The sequence below is a fragment of the Lepisma saccharinum genome, unplaced genomic scaffold (genome assembly GCF_977018435.1).
Source record: "Lepisma saccharinum unplaced genomic scaffold, izLepSacc3.1 HAP1_SCAFFOLD_622, whole genome shotgun sequence".
NCBI lineage: Eukaryota > Metazoa > Arthropoda > Insecta > Zygentoma > Lepismatidae > Lepisma > Lepisma saccharinum.
Genome location: NW_028143294.1, coordinates 70,651 through 97,840, shown reverse-complemented (window position 1 = coordinate 97,840; position 27,190 = coordinate 70,651). Strand labels below are relative to the sequence as shown.

Below are 27,190 nucleotides of genomic sequence, written 5' to 3'. Positions count from 1 at the left end.
CTCTCCCAACTAACATTCAATGTAAGGCTAAGAAGATAAAATTAATAAATATCACACTTTTATGTTATTCCCCTTTTGTGCAACACGTTATAGTAAATTTCGATACATATGATAAATTCCAATTAAGTTTTAAAAAGTAATCAGTGACAAACATTTTTGAGAACACGCACACGTGTAAGACCTTATTTCATTAATCTTCCACGTGGGCAGCAGGAATATTTTAATAAGAAAGATTATCATTACAAAGCATAGTTTACCCACCAATTATTGCTCTTTCTTCCATTATTTCATCATTTAAACCTGCACAAAAGGTAAAACTGCCGCACACATTGTCTCTCCATAGACATAGTAAAATGGGCTCTCGAAGAGCAGATGACAAAACAGCCAAGGACCAGTGACATATCAACATGGTGGATCGTGTTTTGGGTGCCCCACTGGTCTCGCAACTTTGGATGTCTCGTTTTTTACCTTAAGTTGAACAGGCAGAAATGCGAGTACATGCAGGGGTCATGTTTTTTATGGTGTAGTTTTTAAAATTGGTGTACATAAACTTTTAGTGGAAATGTCAGTTATAGAAGAATTATTTTATCTTAATTATGGATATCAGTCAAAATTATGTAGGTAATCGGAAAATATGGTTATCCATCATGTTCAAAACAATTAGCATCCTCGAAAGAGTGAGTGCAATATATTCTTCTTTCAAAATACTGGCTTCATATCAGTCTATTAAAAATGAAATATTTATTCTCAAGAAAAAATATGTTGATATGTAAACATAAATAATCCTAACAAATTTTATTTGTATATAGTTATAATCATTAATTTGGGTAAGTACCTAATTGCAATAATCAAATATCAAATTTGAATTAATATGTCACTCACATAGGTACATTATTCTCAAACACTACAGTAAAAATAAGTAACAGATAACACTGCTATCAAAATTATTGAAATACTGAAATCATAATAATAAATCACAGAATCTATTTTCCTGTTCGTATAACTGTATAACTATTATACTAGGGGCTTCTCTTGAATATCCATGTGGTTGTTTTAAGATTTTCATGCAGAAGTAGCGCAAAAGTAGCAGGTAGCAAATATGAGTAGCATAGCGAGCTACTTTTAGGTAAATGTAGCTGTAGCTGTAGCGAAACTACATTTTGGAAGTATAGCTGTAGTTGTAGCGAAGCTAATTTTAAAATGTAGCGTTCTGATCACTGCTTGAAGTACATTTTGTGGAATTTTTTTCCTGCTATCAGGTAGGTTATCTCACATTTTCAGCCACATATTAAAAGAGAGGGATACTAAATCATATATCACTCATACCAGTGGTATCATTTCACACATCATGCCGATAATGTAGTGACTTATTTTTACTGCAAAAGGCAGAGAATAGTGAACAGCAGAGTATAACCAAACCAGCCAATGAGCATTATTTTAATAATTGTATTTGTACATATTTTCAACTTGCTATTCTTTCGCTCCAAGGTAACTAAAATGACAAGGAACAGTGTTTTTAGTTTTAAGATGTAGAATTTCATTCATTCTTTGTTTCATTTTATATATTTACATCTTTGTTAAATATTACGTTGTATGATGTATTTGTAAATTTGCAATCATTCGTGTATGAGAAAATACAGGACAGAAATGCACCATGAAACAACAAGAAACAATTTTCATCCAAAGGAAAAAAAAAAACACTCTTTTCCTCAAAGACCACATGTTAACACTAGAACCACGGAAGTGGTCATTTTGACCGCTGTTGAATTTTAAATTGCTGTTAAGACGTTAATATCTCTTCGAATCATCTTGACTTTTGTTCTTTTTACATTGAGAATATATTTTTGATTTAAATTTTTTTTTAAAAAAATGTAGGCTATTATGTAGTTATTTATCAAAATACCTCCAACCGCGGGAGCTGTCAAAATGACAGCTGTTCATTACCCTCCATTTTTTATGCAAAGGTAAACAGAAAAATGCAAACCTCCTTTCGGGAGATGTATTACAAAATTCGCCTTTAAGCTACTGCCAGCTGGTGTGTCACTTATTAGATTTATGACTAGGTGGCAGCAGCTTGCAGGTGAATGTTCAATCTCTTTGTTTGAGCCGAATAGGGAGTTGCAAAACTTTGCAAGCACTGCCTTTGTCGTCTATTCTTGATATTTGTTTCTCGCACATGTGAGTGATTATTGTGCTCTAGAAATGGCTGAACGTGGACAATCAGCTGAAGATATATCAAAGTATTTAGACTCAATTCAGGACATAGATACTGACAATTCCAATGGAGGTGAAAGTGAAGAGAATCCTGATTTTGTTCCACTAGAACAAGACATTGAATTGAACCATAAATCAGAAGATGAAGAAAACGAAGCAGCACCTGCTTCTACAGTTCAACGGGCAGCAAAAAGAAAAACCACAGTGTCTCCAGGTGAGTCCCCTTTTCTATCTGGTATGAAATACAGTGCTAGAAATGGAAGCGAATGGACTGTAATTGATGTAAATGTTGCTGGTAGGCATCCGGCACATAATGTTTTACAAGAAAAGCCTGGCCCATCAGGATTTGCTAAATGAAATATCCTTGAAGGAAAGGTTTCAAGTGCATGGCATCTTTTGTGAATGAGATGATTTAAAAATGTGTATTGGTGGTAGTGTAAAGAAACTCACTGAAACTGTCAGCTTTTACAACAGCACAAACTTTGGTGTGGATGTAGTCGATCATCCGTAAAAGGAGCATCTTCTGTAAAACCAGCATCGTGAAGATGGCCAGTTCATGTATTCTACAACATTTTGGACCTAGCCACTCTCAATGCATATATTTTGTACAAGAGTACAATTGGCAAAAATTTTGGTCATCACTTGTTCCTGATGAAACTTTCTGAAGAACTCCGAGAAGGAAGCAACAGAATCCCACAGCCCATTCTAAAGATTGTCTCCTATGAGCCTCCATGAAAACGACAGCGTCGACAGTGCCAAACATCCAAATGCAGAAACAAGATAGGAGACTTATGTAAGCAGTGTGGAAAAGCATTATGTGGAAAATGTGTAAAAATTGTTAAAAAATACTGCACCAATTGCATTGCAGATTCTGCCAATTAAGTAAATTTAATGTTATTGCATGAAAAAATTTTACTTTTTATTTGTAATAATGTTTGTGAAAACAAGAACGAGGTCATGTATTCATTTCTGTGAAATTAAAGATGTGTACTCAAACAATTAAAAAAAATATTAACAAACAAAACTATAAATATAACCCACTTTTTCCATGGCAGTAAATTTGACCGCTATCACGGTTCAACTTATAAAAAAAAGGCCATGGTTCTAGTGTTTAGTGAAGTGGTGTCATGTGAGGTTTACATACGGATGTTCACAATAAAATTTTTATACTGAAAGCAGATTTACTCCTCTCCCTTGTAGCTTCATCTTCAGTTGAAAAACTGAGAACAACAGTTCAACTTATTTTCAACAAGTTCTCTACAAAAATAACGCTATATTTGAAGTAATGCAAGTTTTTTTTAATTCAACTAACACCCCTTTAATTATGTTATTTATAATTAGTAATGGCTAGTCCAAAGTAATTAGTATAACATGCAATCTCAGGTATGTACAATGTAAGACTACTATACTTTGCAATCTACTTCTTATTACACAGACCAACGGCATTCACTCAGCATTGAAAGCACATGCATTGTTTGCGGGACGCGTCCTCCCAAGAGTCCAGAAAAAATGTATTATGTATATGTAAGCAGTCATCATTAACATACTTACCATCCTTGATCTTGTACATAGCACAAAATCAGGGACGGCGACAGGGGTGGGCACGGGTGGGCAAGCGCCCACCCAAAAAATCCTGTGCCCACCCGATTGCCCACCCAATCAAATTCAAAAAAGTACATATACTTGGAGATACATGAATGATTCGATAAATAAGTGTATTCTGGTGTTCATAACATGTATATTTTACTTGTGAATATTATGTATGCTAGAAATGTTCACATATTATCAACGCATAAAAAGCCAATTTTGTCATTAGAAAGTGAAAGTAATTACTAGAGCTATAGAAACAAAAACTGTGATCAAATGAATACTTCCATGATTAAAAGCAGTTAGTAGGCTTACGAGGCTCAAAATTATGCAGGGTATGATCAAGGTTAGATCAGAATTTAGGTTGAACTTGAGGGCTGCAGCTCCGGGCCTCCACATAGTATATAAATCCGGGTCTGGGTATGGTTAAAATAATCTCGAAATAAACAAATAAAAACCTCATCTTAGCGTTACTTCCTCCGGCAACACAATACATTATTTCGACTTTTTAATTATTATTAGAATAATTTAATCAAGAAGTCTTAGATGGGCAGGCCATGTGACACGAATGGCAGAGGAAAGAATAATTTACAAGATTCTTGTTGGGAAACCTGATGGTAAGAGTCCAGTAGGAAGGCCAAGACGAGAATGGAGGGATAACGTTGAGATGGACCTAAAATAAATCGGCAAGGATGGGAAAAATTAGATTGATCTTGCCCCGAATAGGGACAGATGGAAGGCGTCTGTTGCTGCAGCCATAAACCTTCGGGTTTGAGTATGCTAGAGAGTATAATATAGTTTTAATTAGATCTGCATTGAAATTCCAGAAGTGTCCCTTTTTTAATTTCATTACAATTTTTATATACCTGTTATCTTCAAATATCAATATGTTATGCGAAATATCAACTTTATATTCATTCTACTAATAAGAAGGAATCACAATAATCATTACAATACCGAAGTGAATAAATTTTAGTAAACCAGTTATGTATGGAAATAGCTACAGAATTATTCAATTGCTAATGATTGGCTTATCCTATTTAGAAATCGTCGTTCCACACATAAATTTTGCCACATTAATCAACTGAAAATATCAACAGAATCTGTAGATGCAGCTGAAGTAAAGAAGAAAAAAGTTATGTCACGAAGTATCCAGAAGACGATTTTGTTAGTTTGTTTTTAAGTCTATTTTTATGCTCAGATAGGCTAATCGGGACTAAACCTCCAGTTTAACGTGTAGTCCGAACCAGTGTGCATTGTGTTTCCATCAGAGGAGGGGGGAGTCTAACACAGGACAGAAGATGCGTCCATTTTAAAAGGGTGATTGCCTGAGACAAAAAGTTGAGACTTTCGGAAAACAACGTCATTGTTCATGCAATTAGCTGTCTTGATCCACTAATGAAACGCTGTGCAATTGAAACTACCACCTCAACTTTCTAAGAGCTATGGACTAATGAAACTCCATTTTTGGAAGAGTAAGTTGTGGTTGATTTGTTTTATTTAAAGTCATTTTTCTGATAATTTTGATAATGACGATGATAAGGTTCAATGGTGATTAGATGAAGGAACGAAGGGGTGAAAACAAACACATGTTGAATCTCAAAATACAAACCCTCATAAATTATTACTTGACAGTGGTTCCAAGCGCCAGGAACCCGTTGCCCTGAAAGAATAAAGTTTCCAGGGTAGGCTGCACAGGATAGAGGTTGACATTCTAGTGTGCTCGAAATGGCCACGCCATGCAACCCAAGTCATCTATGAAAAATAGATGGATTATTGCTGGTACGGTGATCAACTTCGATGAATTCCTTGTGTCCTAAATAATTTTGTTACCTCAAAAAATATGTTCATTTAACCATACGTGAATTGCTTATCCCGCAATAGTAACATGACAGTTAGAAAACGAATAGCAACTTAGCTAAAAATCTCTTCAATTGTGAACAGATTCTTCAATCTTACTTGTTTATTACTTATGAGTGATATTTTGTGAAAATAGCTTTTCATTAACCTAGGAATACTTCATGGACAATGAACAAAGAATTTGTTTTATGTGTGTGTTTTAAATCATTCCTAATAAGAAGTTCATTTTAATCCAAACATTCAGTGGCGGCGATTAGGAGGACCGGGAATGGGGGGATGCAGTTCCCCCGCCACATTTTGCCCCCGCACTGTGACCTCTTTATGCTAAGCATTTTCTACCAAGAAGAAGTAGGCTATATTATCCTTGCACCTCAAATGTTGGCACCCAATCGCTGCTACTACAAACATTCAGATAGATTTCTCAGTTGTACAAAGCTTGTAAGCTAAGAAAAGTGACCCCCAAGGAGTAAGAAAACTCTTTCAGTCAAAAACTCATAAGATGAAAATACTATGCTCAGGAACATGCATTTAAATTACGAGAAACTTCACGATTGTCTACCAATCGCACTTTCTATCATTGTCGCAGAATACATAAAATCAAGAGGCCTCCCCGATGGCGCAGTGGTATTGTCATCGCCTTGTAATCAAGGGGTCCTGGGTTCGATACCCGGTGGAGGCACAAGTGGTTCGGATCCCACTTTAAACTGTAGGTCCAATCCCGATTAGCCTTACTGTGCATAAAGTGGACTTACAACAACAAATCAATCAAACATAAAATCAAATATATGCCTTGTATTTGCAACACAAGCTTAAACCTAATTCACATTTATTTCACTGTATTAACATGCATGAAAGAATGTGATTAGAATGTATGGCTGGGGTATGGCTGCCCATGGGTAAACTCTTCCTTGAAATAATTGTGTCCATCAGAGACAAAGCGAATGGAAATGGAACAAGATGGGAGGATAGATTAGAAAAGAATAAAGAATGAAACAGGATAAGGAAAGGGGAAAGAAGTAAGAGGAGAATCGGGAGTGTAAGAGAGAAGGGGATACATACGTCTTATACCCTGTCCTAGCTAACTGTGGAGCAGGGCCGTGCATAGCAACAGAGAAGGAGGAGGGAAATCGAGAGAGCGAAGCAATGAAAGCGGGTTACACCAGTCGCTCCCCTCCTCCACCATTACGCAATACTGTATCTCTCACTTCTCTCACTGTTCATTGGTGGAGACGTCTCGCGTCACTACTTGTGCAGAAACTTGTTCTCGTTTGCCTGCTCCACAGATAGCTGGGACATAGTATACATACACATATATACTATCTATGGTCTTACATTTATACTGCCCACCCTAATCTATCAATAAGGAGCTTCTGCCCACCCGGTCGAAAATTTCTGGCGCCGCCCCTGCACAAAATGAATCGTTCCAGAAGCAGTCTTTTGGAAGCGAGTCCCTTGTATATGTGCAAATGGTAACCAACGCCCAGGATGTGTCCTTTGCCCATCCATGCATAGGGGTGAATTGATCAATTGAAGGGCTCGGTTGTACTTGTAAAACATGGTAAGCAAAATTTTGGTACAAAGTTATCTGAGTTACAAAGTAAAATGTGCCATCCTTCAATTTTTGAGTGAAATTGCCATGTCATACAATTTGCATTGGACTCACTGAAGCCTTGTGAAATTGGTAAACACAACATGAAAACAATTGATCTATAGTACAGCTTCTAATAACTTTCTTCTCTCAATGAACTTAGAAATGATGAAAATGTCACTTACCATGTTTTCTTACACCCGAGACCTTCAATTACTACAAGTTGGAGGTACATAGTGGCTCGGATCCCACTTTAAGCTCTAGATCCATCCCAATTAGCCTTACTGTAAAGTGGACTTAAAACTCCCACTCAATCAATCACTCAATTACTACAAGTACTGTGGGATGAAAAAATATTAACTGTAACGATTCTCTTTTAGATATATTTATATATTTTTTTTAAATGTATCTATTGAGAACAAGACTACTTGCTGATTTGCCCGAATAAGTAACTAAAAAACACACACTAGACATGTGCTTTCATTTGCTCAAAATCTGCCAGGTTTAAAGACTTCTTGCTAAAGTTTGCATCTATGTAGCGCAGACCTTTCCAAGTCCCCCTAGACATGTTTGCATATGCTGCACTCTGGTGCCGAATAAAAGAATTATTGCCACTTGCGTCAGTGTTCGTACAGTGAAGTGAACATCTTTGGGGTATAGTGGCCATCAATCCCTTTTTTTGCAACACACACATCAATTGTGTTCAAAGCCCTCCGATGAACACTGTGGGAGTCACTGGAACCAACTATCTAGAAAAGTTATCAGACGTGAAAGTCGTCATGTCGTGTCAGAGTAAATTGTGTGCATATTTCTTTTTTTGAATTTGAATTTAAAATTTTGGGAGCGTCAGCACTGAGGCTATTTTGCTCCCGTCACATTATACGGGGGCCAGCCCCTTACCATTACAAATAACAACTCTAACGTTGCATAACTAAAAATCTTAAAATCTTCTGACTTCTGTTAAAAGCTGAGGCTGTAAATGGGTGCTCAGCACACACAAGGACAAAAAACAGGACAACACACACAAAATTATACTGGCCATAGTGCCAGTCGCCAGAGCCTCGTTAGTCTTTAGACCAGGGTGCACTATGTGGAAGTGAGGTTGTCTTTTAGGCACCTATGTGGAAGGTACCCCTTACACCCCAAATTGTGTGTATATACTCGTACATCAAACAAAGCATGTTTTCAAATAAATATATCTGTATGTGTATTTAATATGTTCGTAATTTAAAATGTACATGAGTTTCCACGTGCTCATGCAAACATTATCAGTCTACGGACCTGCTTAAGTGTACACTCAAAAGAATTTCACTGCAAAAACATGTCCCACATTTCTGACCATGAAACACAATTCTTACCACTTTTGTGAAAAAAAAATACTGAAATACACAGGAAGGCACTAAAATTACAGAACACAAACATGAAAAAGTACTGGGTAACAGTTCTGAATGTTTAATGATTTTTTTTTTCAGTTTCATAAGAGAAAGACGAAGTATTCCAGAATTGTACAAAACATTGTTACAGTAAAGTCAAACCTTGGTGAAAGTAATTACCGCTCCTTGGAGTTTCATTAAAGTGCAACTTATCAGTGGAAAAAAATATTAAAAACTGCCATACGCAAGCATCCATGCATCCCATGGACAATGCATTTTTCATTCATAAGGAAAGAGAAAGTATTGCAGAAATTATTTTCAATATAAATTGAAAGCTTTCTGAAAGTAATTAGGGCCCAAGTTCCTTTAGTTTTATTGCAATTTCATCATGCTATGAATGCAATTTTTACATGGTTCGATTTTGATTTACTTCTGTTAACACATGCTGCGGAGTATTAACGATAATTTACTGGGTGTTTTGTTGACACAGGTTTTCCACTTCCATACACTCCTATGTAATCCTACCATTGATAACAGAGATTTGTTTACTATCGTCTTTCGGATGAACTTCAGCTTCTCTGTGGGTCACATCCGTGAGGACACATCGGCATTGGTTCACTGATTCTAGTCGTTCACGTACAGTGTTTGAATGTGTACTTTCGTCTGGCAGGAAAAATGTTCGGAGATACAAGGAACCAATACAAGCTTCACGAAACTTTTTCAAACAACTCTACAGCTTATCAGTGGTGTGTCAAAAATGGTTTCCTGCACAACAGGAACACCGATGAAGTTATACAGTCCCATATCGAATCGAAGATTCGGAAAATTTGTATGCCAAAGGAAACATCCAGGTGGGGGCTACAGATACTTTTCCAGGGCCAAGGGAACATGGCTCAAAAATGTGATTAAACAACTGTGTTTAGTCTGATGTATAGTTTAGCGAATGATGAGTGCTACGAAATTCCTATTTGGGAAGCCCAAAGACCAGGTTCTAACATGCCTTTAAAGGGAATCTATAGAAAAAGGCAGGGGTGTGGTAGCGGTAGGTCAATTAATCCAGGGGCAGAGCGCAGAATCGGTGGACAATTTTGGTCAATATTATGATTTTTTTTTTTTGTTTAGTCCTGAAAAATAGGCTGTTATATATCCATCGGTACTGGTGGGGGTGGCTGCTGGGAAATTTTCAACATTTCCCGTATCAAAAATTTCCTGGCTTTGTCGCGAAATTGCAAATTTTTCCCATTCCAAATGTCGGGATTTTAAAAATTTCCCATCCTGCACATCCCTAATTACTACTAGACGTTGCTACTGCTTCTCTCAAACATGAAACCTTTTCGGACCTCCTGCGAACATCCGGGGAGAGAGGAACAGCTAGCGGTTGTAGTCTGTGTCATGCATGAAGTTTGTGAAATGGTGAGTTTTTGGTACCTCAGCAGTACTTCACGATGCTTCCTTTCGCTTCCATTAACGTAGAATGCCTTGCATATCAGGAGGAGACATTGTTGTGTAAGGTATTTTTAAAGTATTTTTTTCAACACTAACAAGTACTTTTCCAAAATCGAAACACTGCTAAATACATAGGTTTCGTGTGACAATGATTGCCAAAGTCCTATGATAGTTAGTGTTTCTGCTACAAGATTTTGACAAAGAGCATAACACACTCGGAACCGTTACAGTAATTAGGTTTCTTTGCATGTCTGAAAAATTCCTACTTATTGGTGAAGAGAAGATGGATAAGGTGCCCACTTACAATCAACAAGGCTACTGCCAAAAAGAGGCTCCTAGAGGTGTAAGTGCTTGAGACAGGCACTAACAAGATGATGTGTTGAATGCATTTCGGTCTTTATTGTAAGGTAAGAGGGATATACTTGGACAACCAAACTTAACCACAAAAGTATTTACAGAAGTTATTTGAATACTAGGAGCTCTAAACATGACTTGCTTAACCCAACTATAAAACCATTTTACACCACACAAATATTACCTAGATGGCAACAGCAGTCCATAACAAAGAAGAGAGTAAACAAATGGCTGGTTGCAAGAGAAGAATAGGGTAAATATCTGTTATATCGGAGACACATTAAAATCAGATATTTTGAGTTTCGGATAGTTCGTAATTACCAATTGTGTATTGTGGAACATATCTGAAGGTGCCATTATACTTTTTACACAAAAATAACTTCGATTTTTCACATTACGAGTAATTCTTTTGGTTCCTTTCTTCCGTTGCGGAACATACAATATGGCGCGCACCGCTTTGGATCACCGCGTGTCGTGCTTGTGTTTTGTCGATTTGGAGTGGGTATGCAGTGTTTCAACCTACTGTTATATTGGAGACACATTTTTTTATTTTTACAGAAAAAACTACTTACGGAAATGAGTTTCTGTAGCATTTTGAAAGTTCGTTGAGGTATTTTCTTACCGTAGAATGCTGCTCAACAATAAATAAGCACTTTGGATATAATAAACTTGCATTTTGTGCAGAACAACAACATTATGCCATTGTTGTTTCCATTATGTACCTGCACATGGCGCGAGCGTCGAAAGTCACGCAGTCTCGCCAGTGTTTCCAAACATGCCTCTTTTTACGAGAATTTTTTTTTAACTATGCTTACCTAACCTTGCCGGCAATGATCCGTAGGGCTATCATGAATGTTTTTTGTGGCAATCCATCAATGGTTTATGAGGCTATGGTGAATGGTTTTTGGGGCTATCCATAAATGTTTCGTGAGGCTATCGTGAATGGTTTTTGGGACTATCATGAATGTTTTTTGGTGCTATCTGTCAATGGATTGTGGGGCTATCGTGAATGGTTTATGATGACATAATGAACACGAAAGTAGGTTGGGTAAATGTCTGTTATATCGGAGACACATTTCTTCATTTTTACAGAAGAAATTACTTACGGAAATGAGTTTCTGTAGTATTTTGAAAGTTCGTGGAGGTATTTTCTCACCGTAGAATGCTGTACAACAAGAAATAAGCAATTTTGATATAATAACTTGCATTATGTGCACAGCGACAACATTATGCCGTTGTTCCAATTATGTACCTGCAGTTGGCATGAGCGTCGAAAGTCACGCGGTCTCGCCAGTGTTTCCAAACGTGATTTTCTTTACCAGAATTTTATTATTTATATTTTTTTAACTATGCTTACCTAACCTAACCTTGCCAGAAATGGTTCGTGGGGCTATCGTGAATGGTTTTTGGGGCTATCCGTCAATGGTTTGTGATGACATAATGAACATGAAAGTAGGTATTTTTTGGTTAAGAAGATTGAAACACTTCATACCCCACTCCAAATTGACAAAACACAAGCACGACGCGCAATGATCCACAGCTGTGCGTGCCATATTGTAAGTTCCGCAATGGAAGAAAGGAACCAAAAGAATTACTCGTAATGTGAAAAATTGAAGTTATTTTCGTGTATAAAGCATAATGGTACCTTCAACTATATTCCGCAATACACAATTGGTAAGTACGAATCATTTAAAACTGAAAATGTCCGATAGAAATGTGTCTCCGATATAACAGACATTTACCAACCATTCTTAAGGAAATACACAGTAAGTAATCGCTAAAATTTCGAAGTATGTGTTAACAGACATAATTAGAAATCGAACTACGAAAAAAATGCCTGCCTACCATGATGAAATCGGAATTAAACTATCGGAACCTGGACCGTCCTTGGATGCCAAAAAGTGGACTAGGCAGCTATTTCCATTTGTGTGTATGCAATGATAGGCACCTTCCCATCTGTCATGCTTTGGATTGTCATTCAGGTGCTATATTTACTTGTGTAAAGCTTTCTGGCTGGGTTGCATCATGCTCAGTTAACAGTAGAATATCAAGTGGACTCAGAACAAGCTTTCTCACACTAAACTGACGTAACCTACCCACGATAACATTTTGATGAGCCATAACAATGACAAATTAAATACCCATCACAAACACCATAAAATCATTCAAAGTTTAGATCATGGCGATACGAACCCGAGGTTCCTTGTGATCATAAGGTGGACTAGAAGCAATTTTTTTAATGTAATGAATTCTCATTAAAATTTCGGTAACCACCAAACGTCTCTAATTCCCTTATTTTCGTATTTTTCACATTGATACTTACATATTCTGCATTCGTAAGGGTTCTTCAAGTTCGCGTTTCGTTTTTTGCACGCAAATAATCTCAATTTTCGAAATATCGAGTATTTTTATTTTGTTCGCTTTCGCTTGCCTTACACGCGATATGGCGGAGAAATCTTGACTAGCGTAGTCCATGATCAGTGGTTATGCAGTGTTGCAATCTTCTTCATAGAAAAATACCTACTTTCGTGTTACTGATTTTGTATTTTTTTCCAGGTTCGAAAATTCCACGAACCATGCACGGCAAGGTTAGGTTAGGTTCTGTTAGGTTAGGAAACATAGTTAAATTTGTTTTTCAAAATTTAAAAAAAAATTCGGGTTCGATAGCCCCACGAACCATTCATAAATAGCCCCACAAACCATTCACGGATAGCCCCACGAACCATTCATAAATAGCCCCACGAACCATGCACGGCAAGGTTAGGTTAGGTTCTGTTAGGTTAGGCAAGATAGTTAAATTTGTTTTTCAAAATTAGAAATTTTTTTCGGGTTCGAAAACCCCACGAACCATGCACGGATAGCCCCACGAACCATTCATAAATAGCCCCACAAACCATTCACGGATAGCCCCACGAACCATTCATAAATAGCCCCACGAACCATTCACGGATAGCCCCACGAACCATTCACGGATAGCCCCACAAACCATTCATACATAGCCCTATGAACTATTCACGGATAGCCCCACGAACCATTCATAAATAGCCCCAGGAACCATTCACGGATAGCCCCACGAACCATTCATAAATAGCCCCACGAACCATTCACGGATAGCCCCACGAACCATTCACGGATAGCCCCACGAACCATTCACGGATAGCCCCACGAACCATTCATATATAGCCCCACGAACCATTCATAAATAGCCCCATGAACCATTGACGGATAGCCCCACGAACCATTCATAAATAGCCCCACGAACCATTCATAAATAGCCCCACGAACCATTCATAAATATCCTTTGAGATACTGGGCGAAAGGGGGGTTATAACCCCCATCAACCTCACATTGAGCACGCCACTGATCCTGTGCACGTCATGTTGTCGCAAGTTCGTAATCAGAAATGATGAACAGTAACTCACGTTTATTTACGTTCTAGAACTGTTACACAGTTACAAAACCGCGTATTTGGAAACACTGACCGGTTGTTACGTCATGAAACGCTCGCAAATATTTGGTTCACGTAGTAGACGGACATCAAGAGAACAGCTTTCGTGCATCGGAGTGACATTAATGTCGAAAATTACATGATTTATCGGCAAAAAAATTTCAACGAGGTGAAAACAAACTTCCAAGACCTTCCTAAAGTATAAATAAACCCATTTCGGTAAGTACTTTCTCCTGTAAAATTGAAGAAATACGTTTTGGGGATACGAAAATTTTACCGAATTCTCTAAAGACAGATACTACGTACACAAATAAAAACCTCGATCCCTTTGCGCCTTGAATCTCGTCATCGACGGTACCAAGTTCGAGTCCTAGCTTCACATTTTCAGCATTTATAATTCATTCTCACAACACAAGTCATGATAAACACAAACACAAATCACTCGACCAGAGGCACGCCCAGCTGCAAACATGTATCGAAAATAGGTTGGTTACAGCCATAAATCTGTCTTCCTAATCTAACAACGTAGGCATTACTAGAATTGTAATTGTGTGAATAATGCATGAATGTTGGTTACGAATTTTAAGTTTGATTTTCTCAAACACGCACAATTCAGATGTCATTACGTCACTTCCGTTTGGTTCACCAAACAGAAACAACAGTCCGCAAAATATTTTCAAGAAATTTTTAAGAGAAGCTAATTTAATTAAAATTGTGCTACTTCGTGTTCTGATAATATTCAGGGAACCTGAAAAATTGTATTTCTGATTTATTTAGACTCGATCAACACGGAAACATCCGTCATAAATGCTCATCGATATATCGTTTCCATGGTAACAGTGGAATATCGAAATCAATAAACTCTTCGTCGGCGATTGACAAGGAGCCATATCTAAATTTTTTGATCAACTTCAGAAAAAGGGAAATTTGTAATTTTCAACAAGAATGCCTTCAAAAAGGAAGTGTACAAAATGTGCAAAAAGAAAGTGTCCAAAATGTTCAAAAAGGAATTGTCGACAATCGCCAGAAAGGAAGCTTCCAGAATCTCCAGAAAAAAAGTATCCAAATTCGCCAGAAAGAATTTGTCAAAAATGTTCAGAAACAGAGAGATCAAAATCGCCAGAAAGAAAGCGTCCAAAATCGCCAGAAAGAAAGTGTCCAAAATGTTTCAAAACAAAGAGGCCAAAATCTCCAGAAAGAAAGTGTCCAAAATGTTTAAAAAGAGAGAGTCCAAAATCGCCAGAAAGAAAGTGTCCAAAAAAGAAGTGTCCAAAATGTTCAATAAGAAAGTCTTCAAAGAAAACGTCTTCAGAAGTAATTTCTCCAAAAAGCTCACTTCCTCCATTACCTTAGTAAGTATGTTAGAAAGTGTTTGAACATTTGAGGGATAAGGGAGTAAAACTTGATAATCCACATTCGGTTCAAATGTGAGTTAACAGGATTCAGTTGATGACTAGTCTAAAGTTACTGTACGATAGTGAATGAAGTTCCTTCACTAGCCAGTTATAGCCAGATATGCATGAGAACATCTGGTTAACCCATAAGTTACAATGTAATGAACGCACTTTCACCTGGGTTTTTCTGTTTCATGCTTTTGTCTTTGTCAAATTTCACTCCTGAACCACTCAATTATCCTCTCCTTGAATCTGTCTTTATTTGTTTTAATAGTTGTAGCATTAAAATCACATGATCGTATAAATGCATTTTCCAAGACAAGCCTGGAATTATTTCTTTTTTTAAAAAAAAGAAATTTTAAGAACGTGTGAGAAAACAGTTCTTGGTTCTACAAATATGATATTCAAGGTAGGGTGTCAGAGTGAATTTATGATTCTTTATTGAATCTAATTTCTACCTATTTTCAAGTTCAAGAAACATGTTTGATACCAAGAATATTAGTGGTAACACGTGGCTTGTTGTAGGTAGCAAATGACCACACAAGAGTTTGTAGTGCAAATAAGGTTGTAAAGTAACATACTAATAATAGAAAACATAAAGTTTGGTAACAGTTTCATACATCGGAGGCACATTTCTTCAATTTCACACAAGAAACTACCTACGGAAATGAGTTTCTCCAAGGTTTACAACATTCGTCGAGGTATTTTCTTTCATCGTGGAATATATTTGACCTGGAAATCATGTATTTTTCAAGAGAGATATCTCACCGATGCACAATTGCAATTGCTTTCATTTCCTTACCCTACGACAACTGGATGCTGCATACGTTAGATGACGTAAGCCCCTGTCTGTGTTTCAACCCCCCTTTTTTTACTATGCTTGCCTAACATAACCAAACCTAACCTAACCTTATCAGAAATGGTGCATGGGGCTATCGGTCAGCTACCATGCATAATGGTTCATGGGGCTATCCGTGAATGGTTCATAGGGCTATCCGTGAATGGTTTGTGGGGCTATCCATGTATGGTTCATGGGGCTATCCATCAGCTACCCGTGCATAATGTATAATTTCCACCGGTGACAAACACGATAGTAGGTATTTTTCGGTGAAGAAGTTTGAAACACTGCATACACACAACATGAGTCAAGATGTGCCCGCCATATTGTGTGTTCCAGAAGCAAAGAAAGAAATAAAAAAAAACATTCAGAATGTGAAAACTTGCGTTTCTTTTCGTGTAAAAAGCATAATGGCACCTTGAATTATGTTCCGCAATACACAATTGGTAAGTGCGAACCATGCGAAACACAAAATATGCGATTTTAATGTGTCTCCGATCTATGAAACTGATACCTAAAGTTTAAATAGAAGAAAGTCATGAACGCAAATTGGATTCACACACTGTACGCTAATGCATTGTTAGTTGTGTTATATTAAAATATGTGTGCCTTCATCATGACTGACCATGCTTATGATTTTTTTTTTTTTTAATTATGAGATCCTCAAACTTGGCCATTTAATGAAAACACCAGATAACATGTTGAAACCTCTTGTGAGTCATAGAACATGCAGTCGGTTCTCAAGGTTAACAGTTTCATTTCATATATCATTTTATGCTGTAGTACTAGACTAATACTGCAGCTGCCTACACTTCATCATCATGTAAGTTGAGAGTCAACATTTTAGTGCTTAGCTTTAAAATATAAAGATAAAACAGTAGCTACATTGTGTTATAAAATGTTTACATTGAGATACTAGTGCTGTTTTCATTTTTCAAGTGGCAACGGCCGATAGTTTTTATGATATGCAATGATGTACAAAAAATGAATTATTCCATATTGTGGTATAGTTATTGTTTTTAGTGACTTATGTGTTAAAATGATTATCAAATAATATAACCTTGCTACAAAGTTTGAAAAATTGTGTGCAATACATGAACAAATAGAGTATGAAATACTTCCAAAAGCATTTGAGGTTGCTTTTGGAACAAACATATCGCATTCAGAGTTTTGAAAGAAAACAGTGCATGCTTTGCAATTGTGTCACATATACAAAATGTAAATGTTTGGAAAAGCCATTTCATGTGACACTTTAATGTTCTTGAATTTGCAATGGGCATAGATGAATATAAAGGTACCTGTTTGTTATATCGGAGACACATCAAAATTGAATATTTTGTGTTTTGCATGGTTCGTACTTACCAATTGTGTATTGCGGAACATAGTTCAAGGTGCCATTATGCTTTTTACACGAAAACAAATACAATTTTTCACATAAAGAGTAGTTTTTGTTATTCCTTTTTTCGCATCCGTAACACACAATATGGCGTGCACAGGTTGACTACTGTTGTAGGTATGCAGTGTTTCCAACCTTCTTCACTGAAAAATACCTACCATCGTGTTCGTCACATGTGCGAATTGTACATTATGCACGGGTAGCTGATGGATAGCCCCACGAACGATTTCCGATAAGGTTTGGCTAGGTTAGGCAAGCATAGTTTAAAAAGAAGGGGATTTTACAAAGTATCATATATATGGATAATATTATCATTTGTTGGGTGGTTGTAGGAAGAACCATACACCTGAGTTTTGGCATGAGACTTTCTGCCATTCATTGAATTTTTGTGATCATGGCAAAGTTAAGTTTATCACTCCTTTACATAAAATACATATCGGTATGTAGCATACGTATAGATGGTGATACTGAGTACCAGACATAACACACTGGTGACAAAGTGTACCTCTGTGAAAATTACATTGATTTACTTTTTATTAATACATCCATTTAGATTTTTTAATGCAGTATCATGTTTCTTTCAATGGGTAGATGAAACGATTGGCTCTGAAAAATAGCTGCATCCATGAGATGGTTGACATCCTGGATTAGTTTCTTTCATCATTAAATACCATTGTATGCACACACGCACACACACACAAGTCCAAAAATTATGAAGACGTTAAAAGCCTTATACCTAACCTCTCTAATGTAGCAAAAGTGATCACTTCTTAAAGTAAATCATCATATACATTAGGGTGCTTCAAAATGGCATGAAAAAAATGAACTTTGCATTTTTTTTATCTCACTTCCTCATTTCGTGACAATACATGTAAAAGTAATTTGTGTATATTTTCGGTAACATAGGTTTATATTTTGAGGTCAAGCAGCCACATTAAAATTTCGTAACGTGTATTAAAATGGGGAAGATGCATAATGAATAATACAGTTGCTTTTCATCTTTTTCATGTCCATAAATACACAAAATATTTATATTTATTGTTGGATATTTATATAATCATATTTATATTTGTTACAGGAGAAGCATGAAAGATAAATAAAGTGCATTAAGCACATAACAGCACACTCCTCAGTTCTGAAATTATTTCTTAAGGGTACATTTCTTACAATCTTTGTGCACTTTGACGTTCCTGAACTACTTGAACAAAACACCACTTCAGCTCCTCGTCACTTGTGGTAGCCTCAGAAATTGCTTCGATAAAGGAGACATCACACTCCACATTGTTATTCACAACCATGCTGAAGTTACCAATTCTCATGATCTATTTGTAGAAATTCTTTGTCACTACATGTGCGTAAGTGTTTGAGTTCCTCGTTTCTTCTGGACTGGTTTCATTAACGAAAGTTCAATAGTTTACTTGCAATAAATTTTTGTAACCTCTCAATTATTTATGAAATGCCTGGTATAATGGATCTGATTATGCAAAGCAAATATAAATAGGAAAAAATACCTGAACATTTAATTATTGGGGAGACACAGGGTATAATAATAAGTGTAATATGTATGCAACACTTAATACATTTTTTCTGAATTATTTCAAGAGATACTCCAAATCTGACACTTGCCTTTGATTTATGCATACTTGCAACTAGATAGAACATAAGGTGCAGTGCACTTTAAATTTTATATTGTGAACCCACGGCAGCTGGGAACAACACAAATGACACCAAGCTTAGTGTTATTTATGCATAAACAGATGCCTTTAGTCCGTTTGAGCTACCCTGTCATTACACTTTAACATTATTAATTCTTTTGAGCCCATGATGCAACAGCCCATCAGGGCCAAGGCCTACCTACTGACTGCCCGCCTCATTCCCACATGCCACAGCAGAGGTGGGGGATCATCTACTCAGTTACAGGTTGACCAGTAGTCAGGACGATGAATTCCCAGTTGTTTTAGGTTTTCATGACCAGGTTTCACTACTCATTTGTAGCTCCTCAGTTTCCTCGTGATGGTGACTGGTCACCACTCCCATACACTGGGCAAAATCTCGAGAAAATTTGTGGTGCTTCCCCCGAAACTTGACATGCATCCTATAGCCCAAGCCCAGTGCCTGACACCTTAGATTGGACAGCCACAGTGTGGGACAATATATTAATTATTAGCTACACAAAACTGCTATTTTCAGAAACTTATGACTTATTATGTTATCTGGAAGTTTTATGAAACATAGTTTTAAATGGGATTGATTTGGTCTATTTTACTTACCTGCCACTTCTGGCTAATTGCAAAGGTGAGGATGAATTATGATATGATGAAATTGATGAAGGGACAACAAAGAACACCCATGCCTGGTCCAGGATCCAAACATTGGACCCCTGGCAATGTAACATGCTGGGCTAACTACTTTTCCATGGAGATCAGCAGTTTTAATAGGGATTTAAATCAGAAACTCTTAACTTTTGTGAAAGTAAGGTTTGAATAGCCACTCAATCTTGGTCCAGAGTAAAGCTTAGGGCAACAAAATGACAAACTAATTTCTCTAAGGACACAAATATGCTGGCACTGCCACCGGAAAATTTTGGCTGTGAACAGCTCCATTGAAAATATGCATTGAAGATTTCATAAATTTAAAAAAAATATCAGAACAATCCAAGAACTTCATGGTCACTCACATCTCCCATGTCCTAATTCTCCACTACAAGCATACATTGTTTCACCTGCTGGGATAATGGCACCAGCAGCATAATTTGTTCCAATACAGAATTGCTAGGGTCAACAGCATTTCCACTGTCAACACCCAATGCTTGTGATAATACTTTTATAATATTAACTAAAATGATATAAACTGAAGAATAACTTACATACAACTTGATTTTAAATAACTTTCTGATTCCTTATTTACACTGCCGTGGTCACACAGAGAAAACACTCATCATTGATCAAAGTCCAACATGCTCTTACCCACATTGATGCCAGAAATTATCAAATACATTTGATCTTGGAGCTGAAATCTGTTGTGTTTTCTCTGATCCAATCTATCCATATTATGTGAGCATCTGGTTGTGCTGCAATTATATCAAACAAACCATAAGAAATAAATGCAACCTTTCATACTAAGTGACATAAGCTGCACCTGTCACTTAAACTGGCCAGCTTCCTTAATAGTGGGATTTGAGTCATCTATTTATGTCAGTCACACATATCCAGTGAATGCTTTTTTATAGACTGGAAGGATAGTGCCAATTACTGAGCATGCAATTGGTGGTTTTGTCACTTGTCACTTTATTTATAACAGCCACGTCTTGTATCGCTTATTACCAGAGGCATGAATATATAGTTTCTGATGAAAATGTGAAATGACACATTGTAATATTCCTTTTTCATGTTTTTGAAATATGTGAGGTGCATTTTCCTACCATGTATTGTCATTAAATGATGCAAAATGAGCTGCAAAATGAGAAATAAACTCTTAAACATCAAATTTACAGTTTATTTACTAACATGATGCTTTCCGAAGTCTGAGTTATCCTTTGAGTTATGGGAATCCCAGAAAATTAATTAATTCTGCTGTAAATATTTGAGAAGCCGAAATGGAATCCTTTGCACTGGAATGAACTTAATTATGTGATTACTACATAAATATACTATTAGAAGGGAAATGTTTGTTTTGTGTAATAAGTGTAGTTTTTAAATCAAATTTTGGAGTTTATTCATAATTTTAACACCAAAATGCCATTATTTATAATGCTTTTACTCCAGAAATGTGCCCAGTTTTTGTACCAAATTTTTGACATTTTGTTTGCCATAAATACTTATTACTTGTCACTTTGGTCTGAAACATTGTTTTATTTGAAAAATCTGTATCAGATGCAGGAGTTTTGAAGGAATATTTTGTGGATATGCACTTTGGAAGGCAATTCAAGGACTGAGACTCTGGAAGTATATGGCTTTGAGCATTCAATATGGCATTAAAGGCTTTATAGGAGAAATTAATTAAAAGGCAGATCCCAGATCCTGGATGGGCATGGAACCAAAGAAAATTGAAAAATGTATTGCAATTGTGGTGTTTTAGGACAGATATGGTTTGATGTAAAAAAAAGTAATAATCCTCCATGCAGCAATACAATTTCCCAACCTTTCCACACTCCCTTGAGGTAGAGGAAATGAGAGAAGAGCAGAGGAGAGGGGAAAGCAGAAGTTCTGGTTCTATGTTGCTCAGGTAATTTTACTTCCCATTTGAAGCAGGAAATCTGGACACTGCTGATAGGACCTTTGACTTGTCTTATCAGTCTGACTTTTATTGTGGGGCCAGAATGATTCTGTTTTCTCTTTTTACCCATTTTGAACAATTTTAATATTTTGATGTCTTAATTCCTGTACATTTCTGAAGAAGGAACTGGAAACATTGGAAGGAAAATCTATAATTCTACCACCTACAAGTACTCTTTTTCATGTTTATGGACATGTTCTATTTTCTATATATATATATTTCATGTTTGTGTATCAATTGAATTCTGCTAGAAGAATTTGTGAACAGTGATACTTTTATTTTCAGCTATGGTGAAGAATGGGTAGGAGGATACGTCTTTAAAGAGTTGAAGCCCAAAGAACCAAAGATCACTTACCTTACAGAGTACTACGAGGATTATGATTCATGGTTAGTAATTCTAATCCTTTTGTAATTTGGCTCACTATTGTAGTCGCTAAATGCATCGGTGTAGCAGTAGAAGGAGCTGTATATTTCTGTTGCAATTGAGTAGGAGGTAATGCTGTCTCATTTTTCACATATGTTCCTTATGCTTAAATTATGTACTGCTATCATGGGATTTCTCATACTGCAGTGTCCTCTACTCTTCCCCTGAGCCCCTCTATTTGAGATATATTATTGCTATACTTACATTCTTGTTCAAAAGAATGAACTAAAAGAATGACTGGCTAAGGAATGACATGCATATTCTATCTTGAACACTTGTGCTTTGTGATGTGCGGTGACATAGGTACTTGAGGTAGCAACTGATTAGGGGTAATCTTTAAATCATCACACACACCCTTCCCCTCTGCCCACACACCCAAATGCATAGATTGCAGTGTTGCTTAGATACAAAAGAAAGAATTTAGCTACTTTGAGGAAGTGATAATTTAGCACGAAATCTGAATTTGATGTATCTGCAAATATGTGAATCCCCTATGAAGTTTCACGTATTAATTAATTATGAGAGTTAAACATGCTTTGCATCTAATGTTGTAGCAGATAAGACCTTACTGTCACAATTAAATAAACTGCTCGCCATTAAAAATGCAACACCCAGAAGGAGTAATCGGAATCGGACAAAATGTGCACAGTGTGTAGAGGAGAGGTGCAGAAGGAAATGATTAGGTGTTCAAGGCCGTCATGCGTCATGTGCGCCTGCCACGCCATCTGGTAAGTGGTACCTGTAGCAGGTCAGATAGGTGCAGAAGAGCAGTGAAAGTGCATGGTCGTGAGTGTAGTGTGTTAAAATCGGTCAGCAATGCCACGTCGTCGAATACGGCAGCAATTCCAGCAGGTTTCCCAGTTTGATCACGGCCGAATTGTTGCATACCGTGAATGCGGATTATCCTACCGTGAGATCGGTGCCCGTGTAGGACGAAATGCATCCACAGTGATCCGCGTATGGAACCACTGGGTCCAGGAAGGCACTGTAGAGCGACGTAGAGGTTCACAACGTCCGCATCGGACGATGGAACGAGAGGACAGACGTCTGATATGCATGGCCCTTACAGACAGAACGGCCACGTCAACGAGGATTGCGCGTGGAGTACGGGATGTTTTACAACATCCAGTGTCCCCACGAACCGTGCTTCGTCGTTTGGCGAACCAGGGAATTTTTTTCCTGGCGCCCACTGTTGCGGATTCCTCTGACGCTAGAGCATAGGCGTTTTCATCTGAGATGGTGCCAAGACCGTCGTGCATGGATGGCGGAGTGGAATGCTGTAGTGTTCTCTGATGAATCCCGCTTCTGTATACAACATCATGATGGACGTACACGCGTGTGGCGGCACCGTGGCACTAGGCTTCATGACGCCTGCATCATGCAACACAGGGCCTTCATTGGGTATCATGGTATGGGGTGCCATCGCCATAGGTGTTTGTTCGTGTCTCGTATGCATTCAAGGGACATTGAACAGCCAACGGTACGTCACACAGGTTCTCACCCCTGTTGCTGTCCCATTAATCCATGCACTGCATAATGCCACTTTTCAACAAGATAACACGTGCCCCCATGTTGCAAGGAATGTCCTCGCATTTATGGAAGCTAACCACGTGCCCCTGCTTCCTTGGCCAGCATGTTCACCGGATATGTCGCCAATTGAACATGTCTGGTCCATGGTGGGTCGCCGGCTGGCCCAACTCAGGTTTCCGGCACGTAATGTTGAAGACCTCTGGCACCATGTGGAAGCCGCTTGGGACGCCATACCGCAAGCAGACATCAATAGACTCATTCTGCCATGCCTCGCCATGTTGCAGCAGTTATTGCCGCCCGTGGAGGCTGTACACGCTACTAGCTCCTTGGGGTTATGCAACCATGTTCTAAATGTCACATGTCACACCACCAAGCTCTAACTGTAATCATTTTCTTATCTTATTATGCACTACATATTTGCCAAGTTTCGTGTTTCTATCTCATTTCCTTCTGGGTGTTGCAATTCTAATGGCGAGCAGTGTATATGTAACAGAGATGCTAAATAAACAAACAAACTGGAAACGGGTGTTATGGTGGTTATAAATCCTCCTTTGGACTTAATTTTCTTACAAAAGAAAACTAATTGTAATTATTTTGCCCCATTTTCTACTAATGTTGACATTCAAAATACTTATTCAGCAGCCTGACATTCTTTAAAAACTTTCTGGTTGAGCCTATGCATGGAAGCCCACAGACAGAAAGAGACAAGAAAGTTATTTTGAGAAAGTGCTCTTTGAAAACAACGTGCACATTGAAGAAAGACCTTGAGTTCAAATTCCAAGTTGAGTATGCATGTTAATGACTGCCCTCATCACTACCATGAGTTTGTTAGCCATTTTTATTCTCGCATTGCATTTGAAATTCGAAAACCAGAAATCTGATGTGAAATGGCAAAAATGTAAATTAGCACAGCAAGAAAACAGAGGAGGTTTTGTGAAATTTGCTCCTTTTGCAGTTTTTCACTGGAAAGTTATTCCATTATTTATCACAGACCATGTACAATACACCATCCCCTCACCACTACACATACCCATATTTCAGATTCTTAGGCTTATCAAAATGTATTGATCAGCTCTCGTACTTGTGAGCAAGAAATTTGTGTATTTAAAGATAATACAACTAAAATGAACAATAGAGGTTTTTTGTCACTTGTTACTTTTTATAATTACATTCCTATTTGGAGATAAAGGAACTGTTTTCAGTAATTTGTTTGCACAAAAATTTCTTAATATCTCATTTCATGAAAATAACACTTGAAACCACGTGCTATTATGCATATACACAATGTGTAAAATTTGTGGTGTAAATATTGGAAGTACTCCCCTGAGTTTATCGGATGAAATGAAAGGGAATTGGGGGGAAGCAATAGATGGTGATAGATTGGTTTAGCTCAAACCATGAGCTTTCAACCATTGAACTGGCTGGCCGGTTGAAGGCAAGGGAGAGGGGGAATTAAAACAGAAATCTTCCCCTTTCCTTTCCACTGCCCTGAAACTGGTCAGGCAGTCAAAAAACCTCCTTCCAGCCTGGCTGCTGATTGTATATTCAAAATCAAATGAAAGGCCTCACCTCTTATTACACCCAAAGAAGAAAGGAACAGAATATTTAATTGGAAACACTGCACTGTAAATACCCAAAGTGCATGCAAGACTGGGGGAGAGAGCTGCACAGCCCTCAAGGTCATCAGCAACCATAGAGAACAAGCAATGTTAGCCACGAGTCTTCAAGGAAGTAACACAGTGTTTCGTTCTGAGGACATTTGGTCTTAGGAAAATTATTTTTTTCTTTTTTGTCATTTTGAGCTCAAAAGAAACCAGCTTCTGAGCTGACGATTTATTCCAAAGATATATACCTAGGTATTTACGTACTCCGTTGATGCATATTGGCTGTTTGTTTCTTCGTTATTTTGTTATTGTGGTTGTCATTAGCTCTAAAACAAGTATAGAAACAGCAAAGAATGTCATTGTATTCGGCAAGTGATAGTGATGTATTATCTTTGTTATTTTTATGACCATTCTCTACTTTTCTTGGTTAATTTCAATGATGAATATGAATGATAGAATGATGAAATAGATGAATAACACAATAAGATCTTCAAGTATTACCCAAGGTTCGAACATAGGGTCCCTGTGTGTCCATCGAGCAGTATGTCAATCACTCCGTCATGGAGGCCAGCAATAGTGAAATAATGATTTCAACAGATAACCTGAGATTAGAACATTTTAAGAGTTTAGGTAGATTAACAATCCATGTCAATCAACAACAATTCCACCTGTATTGTATGACACATGGTTCTGACCTGACAATTGAATGTGTTCCTGGCCTCATTAATATATCTTGTCATCATAGTTGCACATAGCCATGTGTAATGTGACGCTCGTTGTGCAGTCGATTTTTAATATTGCCACTAAAGTTCCAGAGTTTGATTCATGGCCTAGGCATGGGTGTTCCATATGAGCATCCTTTCATCAGTTTCATTCATTCTTCACTCACCCTCATTGTTGTGACTAGCCAAAAGTTTTGTAAATAACAAAAAATTCAAATACAATTGAGATGCAACTACCATATTTCTTACATATTTATTTTATATTTTTTTACACAAAAAATCTTTCCTCCCGATGTCATAGTGGTAACTTCATCATCTTGTAATCAAGGGGTCTAGGTTCTATACCCGGTGGAGGCACATTGCACAGTGGTTTGGATCCCACTTTAAACTGTAGGTCCAATCCTGATCAGAATATCTGTGCATAAAGTGTACTTAAATCAACAAGTCAAACAAGGAAACACAATAAATCTTAAGTTTGTTTGTTTAGGAAAGAAACTATTGATACATTTTTAAAGAGATGCAATATCCAAAGAATATATGTGCAGTGACAAGAGTAGAGAAGCTAGTCATGTCTGGAATTTTGATGATTCTTCCATTTATTCATTGTTAACCTGGTTCATTCCAATGACAGCATTTAATTGATGGGAGCAATAAAAATACATCCAATTTAAAAACAGCCCATGTACACACACAGACACATAGGGAGTAACACATAAAATTCTTCCGTAATTACCCAGTTAATGTCTGACAAGATTCCAAGAGAAAACTCACGGAAGCAAGTATGCATGTAATGCCTGCCTACACCTAAGGCTCCATGCTTCAGGATAGTGATGGCCTTGTCTGAAACAACCTTCCTTCCTTCATGCTCTAATCACAATACTGGAGTAATGAAGTATTTCTAACTCCCTTCTGTAATAGGAGAGGCCTCTCTTCTGGTTTTATCTGTACTGAGGGTTAAAAAGCACTTGAGGTTGAGTTGAGTTAAGTTAGTGTTTTAAGTCCACTTTATGCACAGTAAGGCTAATTGGGACTGGACCTACAGTTTAAAGTGGGATCCGAACCACTATGTGCCTCTACTGGGTATCAAACCCAGGACCCCTTGATTACAAGGTGACGGCGCAACCACTAGGCCATCGG

General features: G+C 37.5%; 1 protein-coding gene across 1 annotated transcript in view; it reads left to right on the top strand.

Annotated features, from left to right (window-relative positions):
* Nucleotides 1-2,202: 2,202 nt before the first annotated feature.
* LOC145983069 (uncharacterized) overlaps nt 2,203-27,190 on the top strand; it is a 55,659-nt gene continuing 30,671 nt past the window's right edge. The window contains exons 1-3 of the mRNA XM_083116344.1: nt 2,203-2,428; nt 15,114-15,222; nt 22,059-22,160. Coding sequence (XP_082972470.1) covers nt 2,203-2,428; nt 15,114-15,222; nt 22,059-22,160 — 437 coding nt within the window. The remainder of the gene's footprint in view (nt 2,429-15,113; nt 15,223-22,058; nt 22,161-27,190) is intronic.